Source organism: Mytilus galloprovincialis, chromosome 4 (genome assembly GCF_965363235.1).
Source record: "Mytilus galloprovincialis chromosome 4, xbMytGall1.hap1.1, whole genome shotgun sequence".
Lineage (NCBI taxonomy): Eukaryota > Metazoa > Mollusca > Bivalvia > Mytilida > Mytilidae > Mytilus > Mytilus galloprovincialis.
In genome coordinates, this window is record NC_134841.1 from 11993944 (window position 1) to 12018782 (window position 24839).

Sequence of the window (24839 nt, forward strand, 5' to 3'; positions counted from 1 at the left end):
CGGACACCAACCAGACGACAAAATAAAGAAACAACACTCAGACAACCACATTCAGTTTTCAACAAAAGACAAGTGTCTAAACAATATGTCAGATTCCTTGTATACAACATTTATTGATATTACATTGAAGTGAACTTATTTTGTGGAGTGTTTTTGCGACTTATTAATTTTCTGTCTTTATTTGTAAAAGTATTTAAACTATTTAAATTGTACATAAGATATCTAACTACAATAGATTCACATAACTTGATCAAATATCATTCTTACAGCAAATATGTTTCAATATTGAATTAATTTAAAAGTACTTGTAACAAAACAAAATAAATGTATACAGTCTTATTGTTAAGAATTTTAAATATCTCATGAGTGGTAATCTCGAGAAAAAACCAAAGATCTCGAATATTTGAAGAATAAGCCGGAGAATAAAACTCGTGCATGTTTTTTATGAATTGTTTCAAGTAAAAGATTGTTGCAAAACGTTCTTAAACCAAGCCCATTCTCTTTTGAATTATTTCACTTTGAATAGTGGTATACTACTGGTGCCTTTATGTGTCATGTCGTGGCCTTTTACCCATGGAGGTTAATTTACGATATGGGTTTTGTTCATTGTTGTATGCCTTACCGTGCACTATAGTTGTTGATATTCTCGACAATTCGCTCCTTGGTTTCTGGTTGATAGCTATATATGTTCATCTTCGTATTTGTTTTGTTAACAATAAAATTAGGAAATATTAAAATTTACAGATAAAGGCAACAAACAAACAATAAGTCAACAAAAACAAAACAAACAAGATTGAAACAAAGGAAAGAAAAATTATAAGACACTGATAAATAAAGTATACTCAAATTTTGAAATAAAAACCGACGATTCCTTGCGTTTAAGGAGTAGATTTGAAATACCATTTCGTATTTGTAAATTTGTTTTGCATAAAGTTCAACTGCTGGTTATTTTTGTTTCTTGACTTGACAGGTTTATAATTGCAACAATGTTCTAAATGTTCCATGCATATGCACTTTATGTTGTAACATATACAACACAATACATAATTATTAGATATTAATTTTCAGACACTGACACAAAAGTGATATTAAAATTTAAAAGTATCAAAAATACTATAATAGAAAATTCGGTTAAAGATGATATTCTATCACTTAATAGGGATATCTTAAGCTTTTGTTTATTGGTCTATAGTGATTGATACATTTAAAATCTTTAAAAAAAATATCGGTCATTTTAATACCTTAACTTACTTTGCATTACCTTTCAACTATAGTTTTCACATTCGTAACTATAAACTGTAGGATCATCTCTATAAACAACACGAAATTTAAAACAAACATATTGAAGTTACGATTTAGAATAAATGTTTAACATTGCAGGGATAATATTTTGTATAATAACAAAGCATAGACAAAAAAAAAATGATTCACTGTGGAATATAATGAAGATTGGACCTCTTATAATGCAACTTCAGCAAATAAAGATGAAAAGTTCTGTAGGGTTAGCTTTCTTACTGTTTTCAGGTAAGTTTTCTAATTGACGACAGTTGATATACATTCGTTTGCTTTTATCAGGTAGTCTAACTAACATAAAAAGCATACAGTATAGACAGTAATGAAATCTAGAGAAATACTAAAAAAAAAATATATATCTTTCATTTTTTTCTTTGAAAATCCAGTCATTAAAGAAAATCAATAGTTATATCAATAAAAAAGATATGGTTACATTTGCACACAAAAAAATGTTTGCGCGCAAATTTAATCGAACTCGGCACCAAAACATAATGATTATTTTGCTAAATGTAATGCACCGCGTATGATTCCTAGATGAGTTAAACGATACACCAGTGACAAAAGAGCGAGTATGTAAACAGCAGTAAGCACTGTACGTCTTTTAGTAAAGATAAAGTATAGCTATGGGTCAATTAGATACTTATGGTGATGATAATTGTGGATATACTGCGTTTGGGCTTAGTGCCTATCTGTTGGCGTCATACAGGAACTTCTTAGAAAGAAAGAAAAGACGCCTACATACGGAGTATATATCTCACAATTATTACAAAATTCCCGGGCTTGTATTTCCTATATTGATTTGCTTAATAGAGGGTTTCTGTTAACAATGAAGCTATAAAACCATTAGTTTCAAATGGTGAAGTTGAAATTATCCTTTCGTAAATTCTACGGACGCCATCACGAGTTGGTTGATCGTTATGGAATATCCGTTTTACAGATGATATCGTATATGTTTATTATGTCGGAACGACAAGCCCGATCCCTTTACACGAAAGTAACCTTCCGAATTAGACTATTTACCGGGTTTGTAATAACACAAGCAACATAATGGGTGTCACATATGGAGTAGGATCTTCCGGATCACTTGAGATCAACCCAGTTTTTGGTCTGGTTCGTGTTTCTTAGTCATTAGTTTTCTATGTTGTGTCTTACAAACTACTATTTGTCTGCTTTACTTTTGTTTTTATTATTAACCATGGCGTTGTCAGTTTTATTTCTGTCTATCAGTTTGAATGTCCCTCTGGTACCATTTGCTCCTCTTTTAGCCCTTTCGAACGATTTTTATTCCTTTTCTTATTTTTGTTGTAACACCTCTGACAATGAGACAACACTACATCGGTGAAGAAATGACACATAAGTTAACAACTGTTAGGTCACTTTAGGGCTTCCAACAATTAGCAAAATCCATACCGCAAAGGCAGATATTAAGGGACCCAAAATGACAAAATGTAAAACAGGTCAAACCAGAAAACTGATTTATGTACAAAGAAATGAACGAAAAACTAATATAATACAAAACAAAAGGCGAAAACCACTGAATTATAAGTCATTATATATACTAGTATATATATAGATTATAAGACTGCATCGAGTATGCTTGGAGAAGACGTAACTAAATTATAAAACTTGTGTCTAATCCATGTGTCATTTTGAACAATAAAATATGTTTAACCTGTCAAGTTGCTACGATATTTATTCACTCGAGACAGTAAATTTGCAAAACTAAAACGCGAGGTTCGCCGAGCGTTTTAAAACAAAATCAAAATTTAACTCTGGAGGGTGAATAAATATCGTAGTGCACGAGAATTGTTGGTAGAATCGGTTTCTCTAATTATTTTGGACGATATGCAGACAATCTTGATCCTTCTTGTCGGTCGACAAGGCAAAAAGATTTATCTTACCGCCTATACATTTTTTTGGAAAATGATTGGTTAAAAGCGTCCGTTTGGAGACTGTGTATATTTCATATTAGGTTAGTAGGGAGGCGGGGCTTATTTCATACACGGTTAGTGGTGGTGTTACGTCCCTTTATTTTCCATATTAGATTAGAAGGGAGGCGGGGCTTATTTCATACACGGTTAGTCGTGGTGTTTCGTCCCTTTATAAAAACAAAACGGTACTGAGTAAAACTCTTAAAGGTTCCAACAGACGAAGAAATTGATGATTAAGATTGAAATAAATTCATAAAACACATTTAAACCTTACACGTTGTTATCGTTGGCATCTGTTTTTGTAGGATCAATGGAAGTAGTTTCGTAATGCTACCAGTATTGAAGACTTTCTCATTTTGATAGGTCACTAGTCTAAATTTCACACGTTAAGATGGTCGGTAAGATAAATTCGTTACATACATGGGGATTCGAGCTTCGCTCTCACCGCATATGGAAATTACTGACCCCATATATATCGTATTAGGTCACAAGCACACTATTTAACTAATAGTGATCGTTCTATGTGGCGTCATCAGACATGGTTGCCTTTTTTCATGTAAGTAAGTAAGTAAGTAAGTAAGTAAGTAAGTAAATTTTTTCAAAAGAGTCGGCATATATATACATAATAACAAGCAAAACATGACCTCTAGTGAGCTCTTTAACCGACTATCACATAAAAATCATGCAGCATCATGCAAATACTACCAAATACAAAATGAAATAAAAATGAAAAAAAAACATGCAAAATAATGAAAGCAAAACTATGACATCAAAATTAAAATTTCAGCGGAAATCAAGGAAATTTAACGTCATAGTCGAATTTTGACCTATGTAGAGCTGAAATCAAAACCACACGTTTATAAATTAAAAAACATCAACATGTCAGGAAAGGCATAAATCGAGTAAGAAATCATATATAAGTACTACGTTTAATACATCAAAACACAATTCATGAAAAGAAGCATAATCAATCTTCAACACAATCAAAAGTTATTCAACCAAATAATCGTAATTTAAATGTTGCTTGCTTAATGTCTGGTGTCAATTATGTAATGCATATTCACGACGTGACTAAATAATTAAATAAAAGTGAAGGGTGGTACACTATAAATGGCATAGAAATGGAAAAGGGGGTTGTATTATACAAGATTAGAACTGTTACTTTGCCACATGTCACCATTTTATATTAAAAAAAAGATGTTTTGTATATCCCGACCTTCTGTTTTTCTAATTAAAAAAAAAGAAAAGAAACTATAAAAAGTTTTGGGAACCTATCAAAAACAGAAGAAGGAACAAAGAAAATTATTTGAACAATTTCTATTTGGTTATGATTTTTTCATAAAATATACTAGTATTAATGAAATTGTTTCATTATCTTTAAGCTTCTAACACATACAATTACGGAATAGAGGCCAATATTTGATAAATTATTTATTTCATTATGGTTTGATGATCTTGTTAACGTTTATGATGAGTTTATTTACACTTAATAATTGTCATTCGTTGTTGGCCTTATTGTAGGTCAATATCATAATTGATAAATAACCTTCGTACGGTCATTTCATTAGTTCAAAATAGAATAAAGTGAAAACAAAATTATAGGAAATGCATTGAAGTGGGTGAAAAAGATACGCAACAGCAACACAACTAAGAAATCTTTCTGTCCTTGTTATCAAACAATACCCTCGCCTTACTCAGATGTAGAGTAAAATTAATTAAAAGGAGTTTATATAATTATAGAAACTTCCAGTAATTTGTGGTTCTGCTCAATACAGAAATTTACAATACAGCAAATAATTTATCATGATTATACCCTAACTTACTTGAACATCTTAATTCTAGACACAGTTCTTTCTTTTGTATCTTGCGATGTACAAGTCAAAATGACTTAATTATTGCTTGTCCTTGTCCATGTATACTACTGAATAGGGTTTATAACATATCTTACCATTATCCTCGAGATTTCGCCCTGTGTCACAATTTTGCTTGATAAAAATATACTGCGTGACCAGTCTGTTATCAAATTAACTATTTTGAGATAAAATACAAATGTTTTGATCGTATCATTGTGAGGACATGCTTTTTTTGGTATTATATGGCTTGCATGAGATGCTCCCAAATTTTCATCCAATAATCATTTCCGACGCTTTAACCGCAAAGAGTTTATTATTTGAACGTGCTGTATAATAATGAAGTCAAATGTTGTAGAAATGAATTTGTGTATTTTTTTATTTTTTTTAATTTTTGAGTGATTGATTATTTGACAAGCAAAAAGATACCTCTGATATATGTATTCAAAATCAACTGTATTAAAGTATAATTTAGTAGAGCAGTATACTCTCATTGGGGTTATTGTAGCGTGCAAGGTTTTGAGTTGGATCCCCGGCGTGGTCAAACCAAACAAACAAAATGCTGTTCCGGTAAGCATGTGGTATTTTAAGTGAGAGAAATGAGTCGTCATATGGTCGGAATAATACATTCGGGAAGAGTTTAATCTCTCTTATTAGCCTGTTACATTGTATATAGTCGCCATTATCGTCTCATCATCGTCATCTGTTTGAATATAAGATGTAAACTTTAATATTTAAACACAATTATGATGATGAAGTTGTTTATTGCGATAATGTATATCAAAAATTAAGAAGCTGTTATCCTTTAAATTAACGAAACATCAAGCGAGTGACATAAAAAGCACTCATTTGTGCAAAAAGTAAAATCACAAAAATACTGAGTTCCAAAAATTCATGAAGGAAAGTCCCTAATCAAATGGGGAAAATCAAAAGGTCAAACACATCAAACAAATGGAAATCAACTGTCATACTCCTTACTTGGTATTTCCTAAGTAGACAATGGTGGATTAAACAAGTTTATTCTTCACAATAAGGTTCCTTATTGCTGATTATATACTGCTTCTGACGACCCAGCTACACCTCATGGGTAGTCAAGGTCTCATGCAACCACCTCGTCGTACTTCTGGCCATATCATATTATAAGAGTGAATGTAATTCAATTATCTTCTTGTCAATAGAAATGATAGAAATAAATAGACAAATTATGTACATTGCGATGAATTTATAATTGTTATTCGTAATATTTCGTGTACTTTTTCACGTGATGGTTTAATTCGCAATCTTTGTTGTCGCGTGTTTGTTTTTGTGAAAGGGCTGGTTTGAAAGTTCCAGTGATAGTGACACAACAAACAGTAAGTATGGCATATTGAGTACATACATATAACTGTTAATGATTTATAATCAAGTTGATACTAGAGGATGTCTTAAGGTTCAATGGTATGAAATGAGTGATCATAATCGTTTAATAATCTTTAGCATAATTTTTTAATTACTTTTGTAGTTTACTTCAACTCGAAAATTCAATGAATTTTTCTCTTTTTCTTGGAATACTGTTTTTATCAATACATTTTAAAACTTTTCACATTTGAAGAAAATGCAAAACAAATCAATGGATTGTCTTATAGAATATTAGTTCCAATTGATACATGTAACAATGAAATTTTGTTAGGACGGTCACCAAATTCCTTTGTTTTATACATATTTATCAAACTATTCTGTTTCTATGTTCGTATTTAAAAAAGATTTCACTGCTCTGCTAATGTTATATTAAGAACTGCACTTTCAATTACCAACACACAAAAAAAACGAAGTCGTTGATCTTTTCTTAATTAAATTCAGTTATATGTATACAGTTAACTCAAAGCATGTCCAGGTTATAAGAAAATATAAAACAAATATTTGACATTGCCCATTTAGTGTTTCTGGATCTGAAGTCTGACTGACATGATAAACAATGTTTAAATTTTTAAAAGTAAATTCCAAATATCTATATCTGGTATTTCCGTTCTGAAATGTATTAAATGACAAATAATGCCAACAATGTTGGTTTTAATTCCTTAATGAATTATTGGAAATCGTTTCTTAATTATTTATGTGTTACTTTTACTTTAATATGCATATTTATATTTGCTTTCCATATCGATATTTAACAGTGCTGTTCTTTAATTTCTCTTAGACTCTATTGGCCATAACGAAGAAAATATCTGATATGAAATCTTTAGTTTGCAATATTTTTTACCATGTGGCATTCATATATTCATTATCAGGTTAGTAATTTTATTTAAATAAGTGTTGCACGGTTACTACAAGTATATATCTTAAATTTCTAACTTTTTTATTCATGTTTTTGTTGCTTTATTTTCTTTCACATATATATATATATATATAACATCTTGGCCACAAGTTAATTGTTTTCTGTTTAGTATTAAATTTATATTAAGATCCATTTTGTTACATCGTGTGATCAATTTTATTTGGCAATCGCCAAAGGCAGTCAGCAGGGTTAAAGAACATCAGTTGTTCGACCTGTTAGTCAAATGAGTTTTGTTTAAATATACTTTTTCAGTTTTTTTGGTCTTTTGGAAAATGTTGTTTGTGCTGTATTTAGACCCTTCTTCAACGAAATTTGTTTTACATGCACACGTATAAAAATTGCGGTTTTTATCCAACGCAATCATAGGTTTGAACGTAGTTTTCAATATAGACTTGTTTATATTTTTTCGTTTGGGCTTGTATCATATTTTCCCTCCGGTTTATATGATCCGCCCATTCTATATTGACTCTTAAAATTCAAGATATATATGTAGTTAATTTATATGATTTGTGTATCTGTGGGTGTGTAAATTATATTTTTATACATTTCTAGTATTTCTTATGTCATACATGTTAATTGTTATTGTTTTATCATTATAATCATTATTATTACTATAAGGAACAGTTTTAACACTATTTGCTTTCACATTAATATGTACACATTTTAAAAATTATAAAGTGCTCCATAGACAACATGATTATTTTTTTAAACTGATCACAATAAGCGACTTTCAAATATCATGATGTGGGAATTTTCAAAGTTTTTTTTTATGAATTTCGTGCATGAAAGTGTGACATAAGCCCGAATGAAATAACAAACAGAGACATACAGAATGCAAATAAACTCATCATAGATACCAGGATTAAATTTTGCATTACGCAAGATGAGCGTTTCGTCTAAAAAAGACCCTTGAATCTAAAAAAGTTAAAAACGCAAAATAAATTACGAAGTTGAAGAGCATTGAGGACCAAAATTCCTAAACGTTTGCCAAATACAGCTAAAGTAATCTATTCCTGAGGTAATAAAGCCTTAGTATTTCAAAAATTCAAAATGTTTGTTAACAGTGTCTTTATAAATATGACCATATCAAAGATAAATCATGTCGGCACAGAAGGGCTGACTACTGGGCTTGTGATACCCTCGGGGAATTAAAATCCACCAGCAGTGTCATCGACCCAGTGGTTGTAAATAAACTCATCTTATATACCAGGATTAAAATTTGTATTTACACCAGACGTGAGTTTCGTCTACAAAAGACTCATTACTCCAAAAAAGTTAAAAAGACCTAATTAAGTACGAAGAACATACAGTCTTCCACAATAAACAGATGTTAACAAATAATTCTGCAACATATAATAAGACATCAATAACAAATTCTAAAATAAGATATTGATTTAAACGGACAAGCTATGACTAGTTTCATTACTTGGGACTGACATATAAAATTGAGAATGGAAATGGGGAATGTGTCAAAGAGACAACAACCCGACCAAATAAAAAACAACAGCAGAGGGTCACCAACAGGTCTTCAATGTAGCGAGAAATTCCCGCAACCGGAGGCGTCCTTCAGCTGGCCCCTAAACAAATATATACTAGTCCAGTGATAATGAACGCCATACTAAATTCCAAATTGTACACAAGAAACTAAAATTAAAATAATACAAGACTAACAAAGGCCAGAGGCTCCTGACTTGGGACAGGCGTAAAAATGCGGCGGGGTTAAACATGTTTGTGAGATCTCAACCCTCCCCCTATACCTCTAACCAATGTAGTAAAGTAAACGCATAACAATACGCACATCAAAATTCAGTTCAAGAGAAATCCGAGTCTGATGTCAGAAGATGTAACTAAAGAAAATAAACAAAATGACAATAATACATAAATAACAACAGACTACTAGCAGTTAACTGACATGCCAGCTCCAGACTTCAATTAAACTGACTGAAAGATTATGATTTCATCATATGAATATGAATATGTCAAGGCGTTCAAAAAGTTTTGTGTAAAGTCTCAACCGATTTCCCCCTTTTCAATGTCGGTCAATGGACAAACAAAACGTACATAGAAGTACCAACATATAACAGAAATCTGTTTTGGGAAATCAAATGAGCCTTAAATAACGATTGAACAGTTAACCACAAATCATAATATATAAGAACCAGTAACAAACCATATCAAAGAATGATCGTAATGACTTAAGGGTAAGCTGAATAGGTGTGTTAGATAGGACAGTGATACTGAGCAACATCCAATGATTTGATAATATTGAAGAGGGTGGATCTAGGATTTTGGAAATGGGACGATTTATTTTAATATATAAACATTTTTGAATGATCTTATGCTAAAAATAAAATAATAATAAATGTTCCAATCAGAGAAGGGGTCTTCAACATCCCCTTGATCCGCCTCTGTTGAGGGAAAACCCCAAGGTTTTACTTTAATTTATTAATCAATAAGATAAATAGTAACAAATACAATAGTGTTCATAGCTCTCTTAAACAGTTAATCTTTAAATCTATTCGAGGGTGATTTTAAACATTTGGGATATCTTGTATTTTTCATAATCATTCTAGGATTTTTTTTTATATCGGTTAGAGTCGTTTTCTTTAAACTGCAAACCTCATTCAAAAACATTTAGTTTAATGAACTGTAATATACAAATGTATTAAAAATAATATAATTACACGATAGTCTGATATGTCTTTTTGTGATAGTTGCTGTATAATTAGTTTTTCTAAAAAAAGACAATTTAATCTATTTCACTATTTGACATTCACTTACTTCTCAATCATCTCTAAGAATCAATGTCAATGTCCCTTTGAAAGATATTTCGTCCTGTTTTAAGTGGGATCTTATCTGTCTTTATCAAACAACACTTTTTTTTCTAAATCCGGGTCCTATTTAGCCCTAACATTTAAGTGAGATGTAACAGTGCGTCATTTTAAAAGTTTAAAATTAGATTTTATTATTTTATACATTAGAAAATTTATTCAATTTTAAATGAAAAAAAAATCGCTCTGGTGCTATAAAAAAAATACACATCTTAATAATGACACATTCCTTATCAAACCATCTTACTCTAAAAGGAAAGCAAATTAAGAAATTATGATAGTCTTAAAAGTTTTTATATTTCTCAATACACCTATTGGCAGTTTGATATTGCATAGTTTTGAAATAGTGCCGAAACAGCAAGTTGTCTCTCTATTAAGGCCTGTCATTCCTTCTGCAAAACATCTAAAAATGTATTGTAAGTTGTACTGAAATGTTTATGACTTACGAGTAATTTTACTCTTAGATTGTTTTATGGAAAAAGCCACTAAATCTTATAAGATCATGTTTTATTTTCAATACAATGCAATATAAGAAGAAGCTTATAATTTTATCTGCAAAATGCATGAAAATAGTCTGAACATATAAGAAAAATAGTGACTGAACTGAAGCATTACATGTACCTTCTAATTTCATTATAAATATATACAGACAAAATAATTTCGCGTAAAGTAATTAGATTGAATATACTGAACGAACTATACAACATGATGAAAAAGATACATTTCATTTCGTGCAATATTGAGTAAAACGAGATAACTGTCCAAATTGGTTACATGTGAAGTCTGTATAACTAGATGTAAAACCGATTGTAACTTAGCATTGTATGATATCATAATAGTATAAATCTAATATTTTAATGACCCTGGAGGATTATGATATTTTAGATTGTTTACTTTATCGCAACAAATTAAAATTAATATGGAATAGTGTATATAATTACTGCTATCAATTTTCATTTTCTTGACGCATAACTTGTCAACCAATAAAAAATTGATGTGATAAATGAGTCGAAGTAAGATTGGGAGAGAGACATTAACGCTATGGACCGACTTGATCTAAAATAGAGTACCTTAGAAATTTTAAATCGTTTTGAAAATTGATTTCTCTTTAAATTAACCTAGGCCACTTACTGCCGGAGGCTCATTGACCCGTAGAGACACATATGTCCATGTTTAATTTATGCAATTATAAATTAAAGATTGAAGACAATTGAAGAGCAGGTCACAGTATGACCCCAGGTCTATCAGAATGCGTAATGGAATGACGTGATGGCGAACCGCAGAAAATTCAGTAAAATTACACAGGAGACAAACATCATTGTCTCATTGACAATCATACCACATCTTCTTTTTTATATATCAGATTTTCTCACTAATTTTACACCACAATAATTAAATCGAAACAACGTCTTGTGTATATATATTTATACATATACAAAAGAAGATGTGGTATGATTGCCAGTGTTACAGGTACATGTATATATTTTCACTCGTAAGTTCTGAACACCAACTACTACCCCTCCCTTTTTTATCACCAAACCTGTTTGAATGGAAATTACTTAGTCTCCTGATATAAAAGTCTAGATATTTCCAGGAAAACTTAAATCATGGAGCGAATTTGAATTCAATAAAGCATCTCAATGAGTAGTAAACTTTTGTCTGTATTTAACTTTTTACAATTTTTAGATGTGAGTTGTAGCAGTTATTCAAAGCAGATATCTGAGTCTTTATTTACTGACTACGACACAGGACTCCGACCAGTATGTGAAGGGATTACACAAGTAAATCTAACAATGGGCGTAGCTGTTAGACAACTGATAGGTTTGGTATGTTTTTTCATCATTTATACATCATGTTTTCTCATCATGTTAGTTTGTTTTCGATCTATGAGTTTGACTGTCCATCTGGTATTTTTCGCCCTTCTTTTAGACTGTAACGATCAAGATGTGTAAGACTCTTTGTCGGTTCGTTAAAGAATTTCATTTGGTATTCTGGTCTTATTTTTAAAAGCACCAGAATTTATGTAAACCATGCGAAATAAAAGTATTTACAAAATATTAACAAAATCGAACGTTACACAAATGAAAAACAACTGTTATATTCATGACTTAGTACATATACTTGCGAACTTGACCAAGTATTTTTGAAGTTAATAAGTCAATGAAACTGAAATTATAATGTGTTTTCAAAGTCAATTCATTTAACAACATTCATGCATTTGCTAACAAAATAAAAGATATAGAAGACGTTTGGTGGATCAAGAATGAACAATTACATTCTACTGCTCTTGAAGATTCTTGTAGAATACATTCTCAGTTTTAAGAAATTTTATGAGAGCTACAACAATGATGTGAGTTCAGACCATAAAGAAATAGAAAATAACATTTCATACCATTTAGAATAGAAATTTTTGTTTCGAATCATTTAAATTGTTAAACGCCAATAAGATTGAATCTTATATTTCTCTTTAAAAGGATGAACCAAATCAAGTAGTGAAGTTAAACTTATGGGTACGATTGGTAAGTTACAAATGTTTAATAAATACTTTATAGTTAGTAGTAGTAATTATAATAGTCAAAGGTTTCAAGTAATTCCACTGCTTAGACTTATTGGGCTTCACGAAGATGCGTGACAAATATAGAAAAAAGAAGAGTTGGCGTGAATGCCATTGAGACAATTTTCCACTAGAGAGATAGCAGTTTCGACTATTGGTTCATCGTAGGGCCTTCAACAATGAACAAAACCAATACCACATAGCGAGCTATATTAGGACCCGACATGACACATGTAAGACAATACAGACAAAAAACAAAAAGAAGATATTTAAATAGCGTTTCACGTGCACATTGAGATAGGTGTCATACATGTACGTTTACATTGTTAGTAGATAAACAAACCAAGGAAATAAGAATACAATCACACACATTCCAATAACAAAATAATAATAGAAAACAATATAAAAACATTTAAAGAGAAAATATATTGATTACTTATTCATATATTGACAATAAGTCCACAAAAAAGCTATGCCATAAAAGGTTCACACGAAAGGCCTTGCCACAAAAAGTCCGTATTTTTCTATCAGTTAGTAACGTTTTTGATGGATTGCTAAAACGTATGCCGTTTGACTATTTTAAAAGTAATGAATAAGAAACTTTTGTAATTTAACTGTCAATGACACAACTATTCACCAAAGTCAATATGTATGTAATACTATGTCTTTACATAGTCAATGTTAATATCGGCTAGAACTGATGTTATAAAACTTTCGACGTCGTTACTCAATATCATTATCGTGAATTAATTCAATTCAACTGCGATAACTAAGAAATACATTGTATGCATAATGTTTCTCTTTTAAGGAAGCGGGTATTTTCATTTTCCATTCACGATCGCAACTGTTACAATTTTTATTAAATCCTGCTTTTAAATCATGAATCTCAACTTAATTCTCTGGATCTAAACTTGAGACTGGAAATGGGGAATGTCTCAAAGAGACAACAACCCAACCATAGAAAAGACAACAGCAGAAGGTCCCCAACAGATCTTCAATGCAGCGAGGCGTCCTTCAGCTGGCCCCTTAACGAATATATATACTAGTTCAGGAATAAGGAAAGCCATACTAAACTCCAAATTGTACACAAGAAACTAAAATTAAAAATAATACAAGACTAACAAAGGCCAGAGGCTCCCAAAAATGCGGCGGGGGTTTAACATGTTTATGAGATTTCAACCCTCCCCTATATCTCTGCCAATGCAGAAAAGTAAACGCATAACAATACGTACATTAAAATTCAGTTCAAGGGAAGTGCGAGTCTGATGTCAGAAGATGTATCCAAAGAAAATAAACAAAATGACAATAATACATAAATAACATCAAACTACTAGCAGTTAACTGACATGCCAGCTCCAGACTTCAATTAAACTGACTGAAAGATTATGTCTTCATCATATGAATATCAGGCACAATCCTTTCCGTGAGGGTTTCAGTATCATACCATCATAACCTATATGAGAAGAAAATAACCCGTGTCATGCCAACAACTGGTTTTTAAATAAATGTGTTTTAGATCCGATGCAAAGACCCTATAAGTGAATCACTATTAACGCCAAAATATGCAATCTATAATGACCTGACAACAGTATCGTAACTATATCCCTTCTTTATAAGTCTAGTTTGTATTGGGATTGCATCTTATTGACGTATACACCTCATATTGTTATAGAATATAATTTATACCAGTTGATTTGCTTTTAAGACTTTCTTATATAAAAATTATATTGTTAGAACACAAAATTTTTAGCATAATAGCTTTTTGTCATGTCAAGAAAGATTTTTGCATTTGGCTTAACATTCTAAAAATTATGGATTTTTTCACTTACTAGCTATAGTATTATATTTGTTTTTTCACTTATAATATTTGCGGAAATTTAGTGCTAATTAAAACTGGACACAAAGATGAAATTATACAAAAGCACAATTATAACTTATTGTTATAAACTGGTAGTTTTACGCGATCAATTTTGCCCAACTAGTTAATCAATCACATTTAAGTTCATGGTTTCTTTGTTCAATTGTAATTATTACCTACAAATGCGGTGTTTCGTTTAAAATAAGTAAACAGAATTTCTATTAGTTGTTGAATAGATATTTTAAATACTATAATATATCGGTTACTAATTCTGTACACTGTCATGCGGTATAGTGTATATTTCCATTATTGTTTATGATAATTGATATTTATCACTAAGTTTATTGAACCTAATGTTGTTAGGTTGATGCACATATGCATAAATCCCAAGACAATTCCTTAGTTGTCATGCACCTACTTCAATGCAATTTTAAATTTGATTGTCGAACGAATCTCACACTTCAAAGTTGTTTTATAATTAAAACAAGACATATCATGAACTCAATCTGTTTGTTTAAACGCAGAATTCAGTGGCTTTATACTTTATTTTTGTGTGTTTTAGAAATTTGATGATATTAAGTTAAATATATAAAAAAAAAATACCAAAGAGATTACTTCACAAAACCATTTGAAATTTATCTTCAATAGAATAATACTATGACGACGAACATAATTCAATGATTTAGATAGAATTTAAGTCCACACATAGTAATAACAAAACATTGAATGCTAAACTTGGCAATATGAATGAAAAAAAAACTATTACACATTCTGGTTAGAAAATGAAGCAAAACTAAGAATGACAAAAATACCGAGATCCAAGGGAAATTTAAAATGGGAAATCTTTATAAAGTGGCAAAATCAAAAGGTCAAACACATCTAACGAATCGTAAGCAACTGTAATATTCCTGACTTGGTACACGCATTTCCGTATGTAGAAAAAAGTGGATTAAACCGGGTTGATTTTTTAGAAGAAAAAAAATGTTTTAAGAACACACGATTTCAAAATGTATTAGTCTTCGTTTTAGTGTTAAGAGATCAACGCTAAACCTGTAAGGAAAATTTGAGTAAATGCCTTGTAGGGTGTTACCTTTTGAATAATTACGTTTAAAACAGTCTGTTGGTATATTAAAAAGCAGGGTTTACATGCATATAATATAATCATGTTTTCGTCCTGAATATGCATTTTATTTTCCACTACACGCTGACAATAGGGAAATAACATACGTCGGTTATTAGTGTAACACGTAACAGTGTTGATGCTGCTGTTTCATTCTAAGTTTGGTTTTAGTTAGTTTTGTCACTGAACTCCGAGGAAAATTCAAAATGGAAAATCCCTAATCAAATAGCAAAATCATTAGCTCAAACACGTGAAACGAAAAATTATAACAACTGTCATATTCCTGACTTGGTACAAGACCTTACTTATGTAGAAAATGGTGCATGAAACTTGGTTTTCTAGCTAGTTAAACCTCTCACTTGTATAGCAGTTGCATCAAATTCCATTATTCTGACAACAATGTGTGAACAAAACAAATAGACATAATAGTTAAAAATGTACAGCAGTCAACATTGTGTTATAATCTTAATCACTATAAAAACAAACAAATCTGTAAAGAATCACAAAAAAAGTCATTTCTTGACTTACTTCTAGAACTTAACAATGATGGTCAGTTGAAAACAAAAATTTCCCAGAAAACAGATCATTTCCGCTTCCCAATTCTGAACTTTCTATTTCGATGTAGCAACATTTCAGCAGCGCCTGCATACGGAGTATAGATCTCCCAATTGATAGTATATTCCCTGGCTTGTATTTCCTATCGTATTTCTTATCATGATCTCCTTGATATATGGTTGCTTCTCAAAAGGAATCTATTTAACATAGAGTTCCAAATGGTGAAGTTGAAATCATCCCTTCGTAAATTTTACGGACGCCATCACATGTTGGTTGACCGTTACGGAATATCCATTTAACAGATAGGTTCGGATATGTTTTTATATCGTGACCATTATCCCATTCCCTTTCCTAGAATGTGACCGAGAAAAAGGACTAGCCGTTCTTTGACATACCACTCGTTCATCAACTTTCTGCCCAGACACTGGTGACGTTGTACAAAATCTTAGTAGGAGTTGTAAGCTATTGAATAACGAATAAGTTTGAAAATGTATATCCTATATACAGGTGAAGTTGATATACTGCTACTAAGGTGGGGGAAATAGATAATTTCAAAATAAAAATCGTCTTGATTTTCATAGATTCCAGTACTGAGATGATCGTAAATGTCAATTCGAGGTATAGGTTTAAAAATAAGACGGATGAAGCCGTGTCTGTTATTTCTTCAATTTCTAGTTCTTGAGGATATATTCATGGAACCTAACCAGAAACGTTTGGACTGTTAATGGAATGAAATTATCCACTCACTAATAATGAGTCAACGTTAGTCTTATATGAACATTTATTTGTATAAATCTTTCTACATTTTATAAGATCAAGTCATTATAATCAAAAACATCCATTATTTCAATTTATTTCTTGTAAACAGTAACCTTTGGATATTATTTTTAGAAATGGAATGACTGTTTATTACAATGGAATGCTAGCGACTTTAATAATACCCAATATATTATTGTGCCGATCAAAAGGATATGGGTGCCAGATGTTACACTTTTTGACAGGTATTATCTTGTTGTCATCAACGTTCATAACACTACTTTTCATATATATTTTAACCGCCTTGGTAGTATATAGTAACAGAATGTTTGCATTTGTATTTGTTGTCTGCCTTGAGCCCAGCGCTTTACCTTAAAGAACAAGATTAAGGGTGTCAGCTCGGAATAGTATGCAATCTTAGCATATTAACAGTGTGTTGTTCTTAATATGATAGAAAGAAGAAAAAACTGTTAGATGTTCAATTGTCCACCCTTTCAAAATCGGATATAGATATAGAGATATCCATGTTATACTGAATGTCGTATATAATTCATGTTACCAAAAGATCGCTGAAGATACCAAAGAGTCATTCATAACTCTTAAATTGAAGGAAATGACGATGTCACGTAACAAACCCGAGAAACACAACAAAAGACAAACGAGTCTATAAAACTCTTCATAAAAACTGTGAATTGTACACCACGTACAACATCAACAACTTAGCGTTGATATCTGTTCGTTGAGATGGGTGCTTCACATGTGACATACGTCGCGTTTTAAAAAATACGTTACAAGTTTTCAAATGAATATATATGCATCACGCAGTGTTGACATTATTTAACATTTTAAATTTTGAGTCATGGACTTTTGTTTGGGTATATGTGATAAATAAGCCAAATCGAAAAGAGACGTTCTTTTAAGTAAGCGGACGTGAATGAAGGACGTGATTTAGACTTATTATGTCTGATAACGGCTAAAATTTGGCATCTCAACAATGTAACACATAATATTGTAGTCGATTACATTAATGTCTTTCAAACACAAGAAGTTCATGTATGATTGCGGTAAGAATTAAAAGCGTACTTAAAGGAATTGAATATGTAAAAATAGACACAAATTAGTCGAATGCGATATATAGGGTTTTTACCCATGTCTTTTTTCTTTCTTTTAAGTATCACCATAGAACTTTCAGGTATGAAGAGTTATAAAGCTATTATCTATCAAGATGGAACAGTCTACTACAACTTCCCAACGCTTATTGAATCTATTTGTCCTATAGACGTTACCAGCTTTCCCTTTGATTCTCAGATGTGTCCTCTAGTCTTTGGTTCATGGGTATACCATGGGTTGCAGCTTGACATTCAGCCAAGAAACAATCCTGGTGATTTATCATCTATGAAGAAGAATGTTGAATGGATAATTTCAAATGTTGAAGTTGAAAGACATGTTCTTAAATACGGATGTTGTCCAGAACCGTATCCAGATATAACATTTTATATTTACTTGCATCGTAAACCAGCATATTATATAACAAACATAATTATACCGTCAGTGATTATTACCGTGCTGGCTATCCTTGGCTATTTTCTGCCGGTAGAATCTGGTGAAAAGGCGTCTTTAGTCATCACAATCATGCTATCCTTGTCAGTTTTCCAGTTACTTGTAGCAGACAAGCTACCACCATCCGCTGACGCAACACCTTGGTTAAGTAAGTTATTCTAATGTTATCACCACAGTTTCATAATAAGGGTTAAATACTGATGCAGTAAAATATAATCTTGAATTTCACCTAACTGATTCAAATGCAAAGTGGATAGTTAAGTATTGTTATTGTTATGTTGTTGCATTATAGTTCGTAGTGTGTGTTACATTTTAATATTGTGTTTCTGTTGTGTCGTAGTTTTCCTCTTATATTTGATACGTTTACCTCAGCTTAGTTTGTAGCCCGGCATTTTTTTCTCAATCGATTTATAAATTTTAAATAGCGGTATACTACTGTTGCCGTCATTTATATCCATTTTGATTCAAGGCATCTTATATTTTGTATTGAAATTTAAGTGGATAACTAATATAAAAAAGAAGCTTGCTTATTTGACATTTGACTTACTTAGTCGTCAACAGTATTTCCAATATCAGCCAAAAATAGGGTATTTTCATATTTTTTATAGGTCCAGTCTAATTTTTATATAAAAAAGAAGATGTGGTAGGCTTGCAAATGAGACAACTCTCAAAAAGATACCAAAATCTCACACAAATTAACAACTTTAGGTCACAGTACGGCCTACAATGTATGTCCATGTTAGTCATTTAGCTCTTCACTTGTTTCTGCGCTTATACATCCTTGGCTTTACAATTGTTTTGTTCTGTGTTATCAAGCTGTTGGTTGTCAATATTGTTGGTTATTCATCTCTTTTTCAGTGTTTTTCTTCAATTTTATTCTCGGGATGTCTGCCGTTTCCACAATGATACAGGTAGCTGTTATCAATACTTATTACCGTGGTGAGAAGATTGTGTCAGCGTGGATGACAAAGTATATTATAGTGCCACTATGTTTCATTACAATGGTTCAGATTCCGGGATACAGTTCACCAAACTGTCGCCAAAAGGTAATTCAAGTTGATACTGGACATGTTAAATTCATATTGAAATGCAGTCTGGTCAAAAGAATTTAGACAGAGACATTAAAGAGACATAAGCTGCTAAATTCGTATTCACCGATTTGAATTAAATTCTCATATTTGATTGATAACAAACGTATATTTAAATTATAAAAAGTCTAAAATAAGCAATTAACAATGCATGGAGTTGATAATTCATATCAGCATGTCATGTGCAGTTTAGTCTAGACGCCATTTAATCGAGGTGACCTCCGAATACTGCCGACGGTAATATAACTCGATAAAAACATAAATATTAATATTAATAGATAGCAAACTCATGCAATTGGATTTTTCTGGTCCGTTCGATTTCATATTAAAGGTTTAAAATAAATTTTAATCGTCATTTTTACCTGTATGAGAATTAGTTTATTTTTATCGAATTAGCCAATCAAATTGTTTACCTTTGTTACACATCAATAGTGACAATATTTTCCTTTTAATAACTGAAAACAGAGCATTCATGCGTAACCCGTCTCTAGCTTAAGGGTTAAATTGGAGGTCATATGAATACGGATCAATGAATCTTCCTTATTTTGACAAAATTAAACCAAACTGGCCTCTAAAAATAAATTATTGTTACATAATTTCACTTTCAATTACGATTGAACCCCTAAAAAATCACATTTTAATTTGTTTGTAGCTCGTAGATGATGCTCCTTAAGGTCAATGTATAGTTTTTTGTTATAATTAAATATACGTGCATGCCTGAACATGGCGTGGATAAGCATGTTGTATGATCCACGAATAATACATCAACATTTTTATGGTGATAATTCAATATAATAGAGAAATGGTTGATTTCCACTTTGCACTTTGAATTTAGTACATATATAATTGATAAGCAGATTAATTTCTTTTCGGATGTTTTGCAGAACAAAGTTGAAGATATTTTCGAGAAAGACAAAGAACCGACTAATACGGCTTTATGGAAGTGTTTTTCTGTTGCAATAGACAGACTTGGCATACTTTTATTTGTATTCACTGTAACTGTAGGATGTGGCTGTGTATTTGGACAAATAACGTCATAACAATGTATGACAACAGGTCTTTTTTTTTCTAGAAATGTATATAGTTTTCATGACAATAAATATGTATCAATCAAAGAACGTCTGAACATGGTTTCATTAAAGACGATGTGGGTTTTTTTTTTATAAAAGAAGTTTCCAATACGTATGCTTTCGGAAAATAAAAGTAGCATTGCTAGCGTAAATGTGTTTTAAGTGTGTTCGTTATAGTAGTCGAATGACTCGATCTGTTTTGGATCAGTTATTTATTTTTGTAAACTAAGAGGACAGATTATTTATTTTCTGCACTGTTACAGCAAGATTTTTCATTTTCATTAAAACAAGGGACTGATTATTCAATTTCACAACTATATTTATAATATTTAAAAAAAATACAATTTTTAAATGAATTTTATTATACATGTTATAAATAATACATGTAACTATTATGTATAAGCATTGCCATTAAGTACCATTTAACAAGTGAAACTGCGAGCTACTGCTCACTGATGATACCCCCGCCGCAAGTGGATAATATTAATAGTGTAAAAATATGCAAGTGTTCGGTAAACAGGAAGTTGTCGAGTGATGAATCTGAAAACGCATCACACGGTATAGCTGACTTATAAAAATCCTGAAACCAAATTTCAGAAATCCTTGTATTGTAGTTCCTGAGAAAAATGTGACGAAAATTTTCAACTTGGCTATCATGTGTAAAATCATACAAGTGTTCGGTAAACAGGAAGTTGTCGAGTGATGAATCTGAAAACACATCACACGGTATAGCTGACTTATATAAATCCTGAAACCAAATTTCAGAAATCCTTGTATTGTAGTTCCTGAGAAAAATGTGACGAAAATTTTCAACTTGGCTATCATGTGTAAAATCAGACAAGTGTTCGGTAAACAGGAAGTTGTCGAGTGATGAATCTGAAAACCCATCACACGGTATGGCTGACATATATAAATGTTGATACCAAATTGCAGAAAGGGTGGATGTGTAGTTCCTGAGAAAAATATGACGAAAGTTTCATGGGACAGACTGACTGACGGACGGACTGATGGACGGACGGACTGACAGACAGAGGTAAAACAGTATACCCCCCTTTTTTAAAGCGGGGGTATAATTAGAATGAACCATTATCCTCTGCAGGAATGAATCTTGCCAACTGCGTATACATGTATTTCATACATACACAGTATTAAAGTTAAAGCATTACTTGCTTTTTTTAATTACTGGCAAACATATTTCGCCGAACGGAGCGAGGCAAAATTTTTCTGGAAGGGTTTTGATGCTGCTGAAGGCCCCAAGAAACTATAGAACAAATGATGCTAAATCATGCTTTCTGTGTGTTAATCCCAGACCTTTTCCAGACCTTTTCTTAATCTGAAAATGCAAGTTCTGCTTTAATCATTTTTGACAATATTTTGGTCTCAAAGCAAAATCTGTAGACTCAGTGTAAGAATTAAGTTTTTAGGGACAACATTAAAAGACCAAAATGTAGGATAAAGCAAAAATGTAATTCTCAAAGTTAAGTATGTGCCTGTTGTTGTTGTTTTTTTTTTTAAACTCATGATTAAGTTAATAACAAAATTACTAAATTAAAAAAGGAATTCAACACTAACAGAATACAATGAACAAAAGACAAATAAATAAGAACCATTGATCCTGAAAAAACAGGGGCCATTTCCAATGAGAACAGAACTTGCTTCTTGCAAGAAGATCTCAGTGAAAACAATTTGATATGAAGACAAGCTTTTGGTTTTGAAATTTCCTACATGAGCCTATTTGCCTCAATGAAGTTACTTCCCTGTAATAAAAGTGAGGTAAGTGTTCCTGAGACAATATACCTCAAGTTAAAAGAAACCAATTTTCAGACATTTAATGTATAATTGATAATATTTATACTTTTATTGATAAAAGATTTGGGAAGTGTTTCCCGATTTTTTTTTTTGGAAAAAAGATGAATTTTATGAAGAATCTGATGCCATCTCATACTTTCGATTAGACCTGCTGAGTTATTTATTTTCAATACATTGTAAGTCAGGTTATTTATTTTCAAACTACCACAGAACAAACCATTTATTTTTGTGATTATCAAGGCTGAGTTATTCATTTTCATAATCCTCCTGCCCCCCCCCCCCCCCCCCGAATATCAAATGGCCATCCCCTAACGTTGCTGGGAAGTTGGTACAGAGACTAGTAAAGTTAAATGTAACAGGGAAGACATATGCTCTCTCTATCGGGTAAGTGGGGCTAAAAATCGATATCGCCAGGAAGAAGCCCTGTATATTAAGATTAGTACATAAAAGTTACAAAATGATTTTGATGATTTCATTAGTATGTTATAGTATGACACTCCATTCCAGCCACTTTTATCTATCAAGACAACTTTGTGGCTTACAACAAAGCATGCGCGTCAGTTGTTTCATCTTATAAAGATAATCAGAAAACAGTTATGGTCAGGTGAGCAAAAGACAATTAACCGTGATTATGTTGTTTCAGTTTGTTATTCGCGACCTTCATATAATCTCATATAATCAATTAGCGTAAGGAATCTTCACATTTGATTACTAGGTTTTTTAATTTTTTCTCATTCGTAGTTTGATATTATGAATAAAATACTTCAAAGCTCAGTTGTCTCTCAACAAAACCTAGGTGATAGTCTGAGACTATAATTACATTTACCGGGCATTATCTACTGTACTGAATTGTCTGTGTCAGGACGCTTGAAAATGCAGACAGGTCCGTTTCAAAATGTTCTTTTTTACACTACTTTCAAGATGGAAGGCATAGTTTCTTATTAAGTAAATATATTTGTCAATGTGAACATCCCTACGCTTTTTTGTTGAATTTGAGTTGATTTATTCTTGATAAAAATAAACCTGTCTCAGTTTCTTTGTCTCGCCCAGTAATTTCTCCTTTAGGTACTCGATACTTGATGATGATTGTGTGGTGTGAATTTAAATTATGTTCTGAATAATTAAGGTTCAAATTCCTGTGTGTGCAATTAATTAAATTACTTTCTGGTCATTTTGTCTCATTATTTTGAAGCCTGCATGTTGGTTACATTCAGTATTTGCTATCTGGAAATTTAAAATGAATACGTATCTTTTTATTTCTGTTTTTGTTTTGGAAATAGAAATAGACTGCACCAACCTTAAATGACTGTAACCTTAATGTAGCAGAGACCTGGATTTATCACAGAAGTAAACACAACAATACCAAAACAAAGATACTAAGTTCTCAGTGTACATTTTTTGTATCTACGTTTTAATTATGAAAATGTCCATTACCTTAAGATCAGGTTATTAAGAGTTTTCAAATGTTTAAAATACTTAAAAGAACCAGCCTTTTGAAACCGAACAATAGAACAAAGCAGATTTTCAATTATTAGCGAAATGAGTATCAAGCGTTATCAATAGGATGACTTCATTAAACATTGATGGTTGACCGTCATGGAATGTCGGTGTCACAAAAGACCAAATATATTATTTACTAAATACGATTCGATCTTTTTTACTCGATTGTAATTTGAGATCACATTTAACCTTTTTATGTATTGTTTTGTGGTCTTATTTAACTTTACGTCGTCAATTTTGCAATGCCATAATCGGTTTCCCTTCCACTTGTATGTTTGTAATGTCACAACGTTATCTTCTAACTCTCTTTCACATAAATATGTACAAAATGTATAGGTCTTATTAAGAGCAACGTGCATTTACTCGGCAACATACGTTATCCTTATTATTTTCTAGTTCATTAATTTTCTAATTACCTTTATATGATTTCCTGTGAAACAAAATTTATCTATGCACCAGTATATATCAACCATATCCCATATATTATTAAAGCGTTGTTATTTAACAATGTTTAAATTCATAAATAACTTAAACTGTCTATGACCTTGCCTACGATTATGGTTTTCCAAATGTTACCATTGAACAGACAATATATATACAATGCATACAATAGATAAAAAAATTTAAAAAATGTTTTGGAATTCCAGCGTGATTGATCATGTTGCTACTACCTACATGTCTTTCATCCCTAAATAAGTCACTCGTGGAAGTTTTGCATCAGAGAATTATTTAGATCATGTTGAAACACTC

At 31.5% G+C, this 24839-nt stretch overlaps 2 protein-coding genes across 2 annotated transcripts in view; both read left to right on the forward strand.

Annotated features, from left to right (window-relative positions):
* The first annotated feature begins 1364 nt into the window (after positions 1–1364).
* LOC143071368 (neuronal acetylcholine receptor subunit alpha-10-like) overlaps positions 1365–24839 on the forward strand; it is a 29281-nt gene continuing 5806 nt past the window's right edge. The window contains exon 1 of the mRNA XM_076245618.1: positions 1365–1524. Within this exon, the coding sequence (XP_076101733.1) occupies positions 1365–1524 (160 nt within the window). The remainder of the gene's footprint in view (positions 1525–24839) is intronic.
* On the forward strand, positions 7258–21064 carry LOC143071369 (neuronal acetylcholine receptor subunit alpha-10-like). The gene is made up of 7 exons (XM_076245619.1): positions 7258–7341; positions 11906–12045; positions 12694–12738; positions 17198–17307; positions 18235–18770; positions 19481–19668; positions 20595–21064. Exons 1-7 carry the CDS (start codon positions 7284–7286, stop codon positions 20748–20750), a joined length of 1233 nt encoding a protein of 410 aa, XP_076101734.1. The 5' UTR covers positions 7258–7283; the 3' UTR covers positions 20751–21064.

Excerpts from the sequence above, each read along its gene's own strand:
- LOC143071369 (XM_076245619.1), top strand. The coding sequence starts at position 7,284 with ATGAAATCTTTAGTTTGCAATATTTTTTACCATGTGGCATTCATATAT. Across the intron at positions 12,739-17,197 it reads TAAACTTATGGGTACGATTG|AAATGGAATGACTGTTTATT; the intron begins GTAAGTTACAAA and ends TATTATTTTTAG. Across the intron at positions 19,669-20,594 it reads CACCAAACTGTCGCCAAAAG|AACAAAGTTGAAGATATTTT; the intron begins GTAATTCAAGTT and ends GATGTTTTGCAG.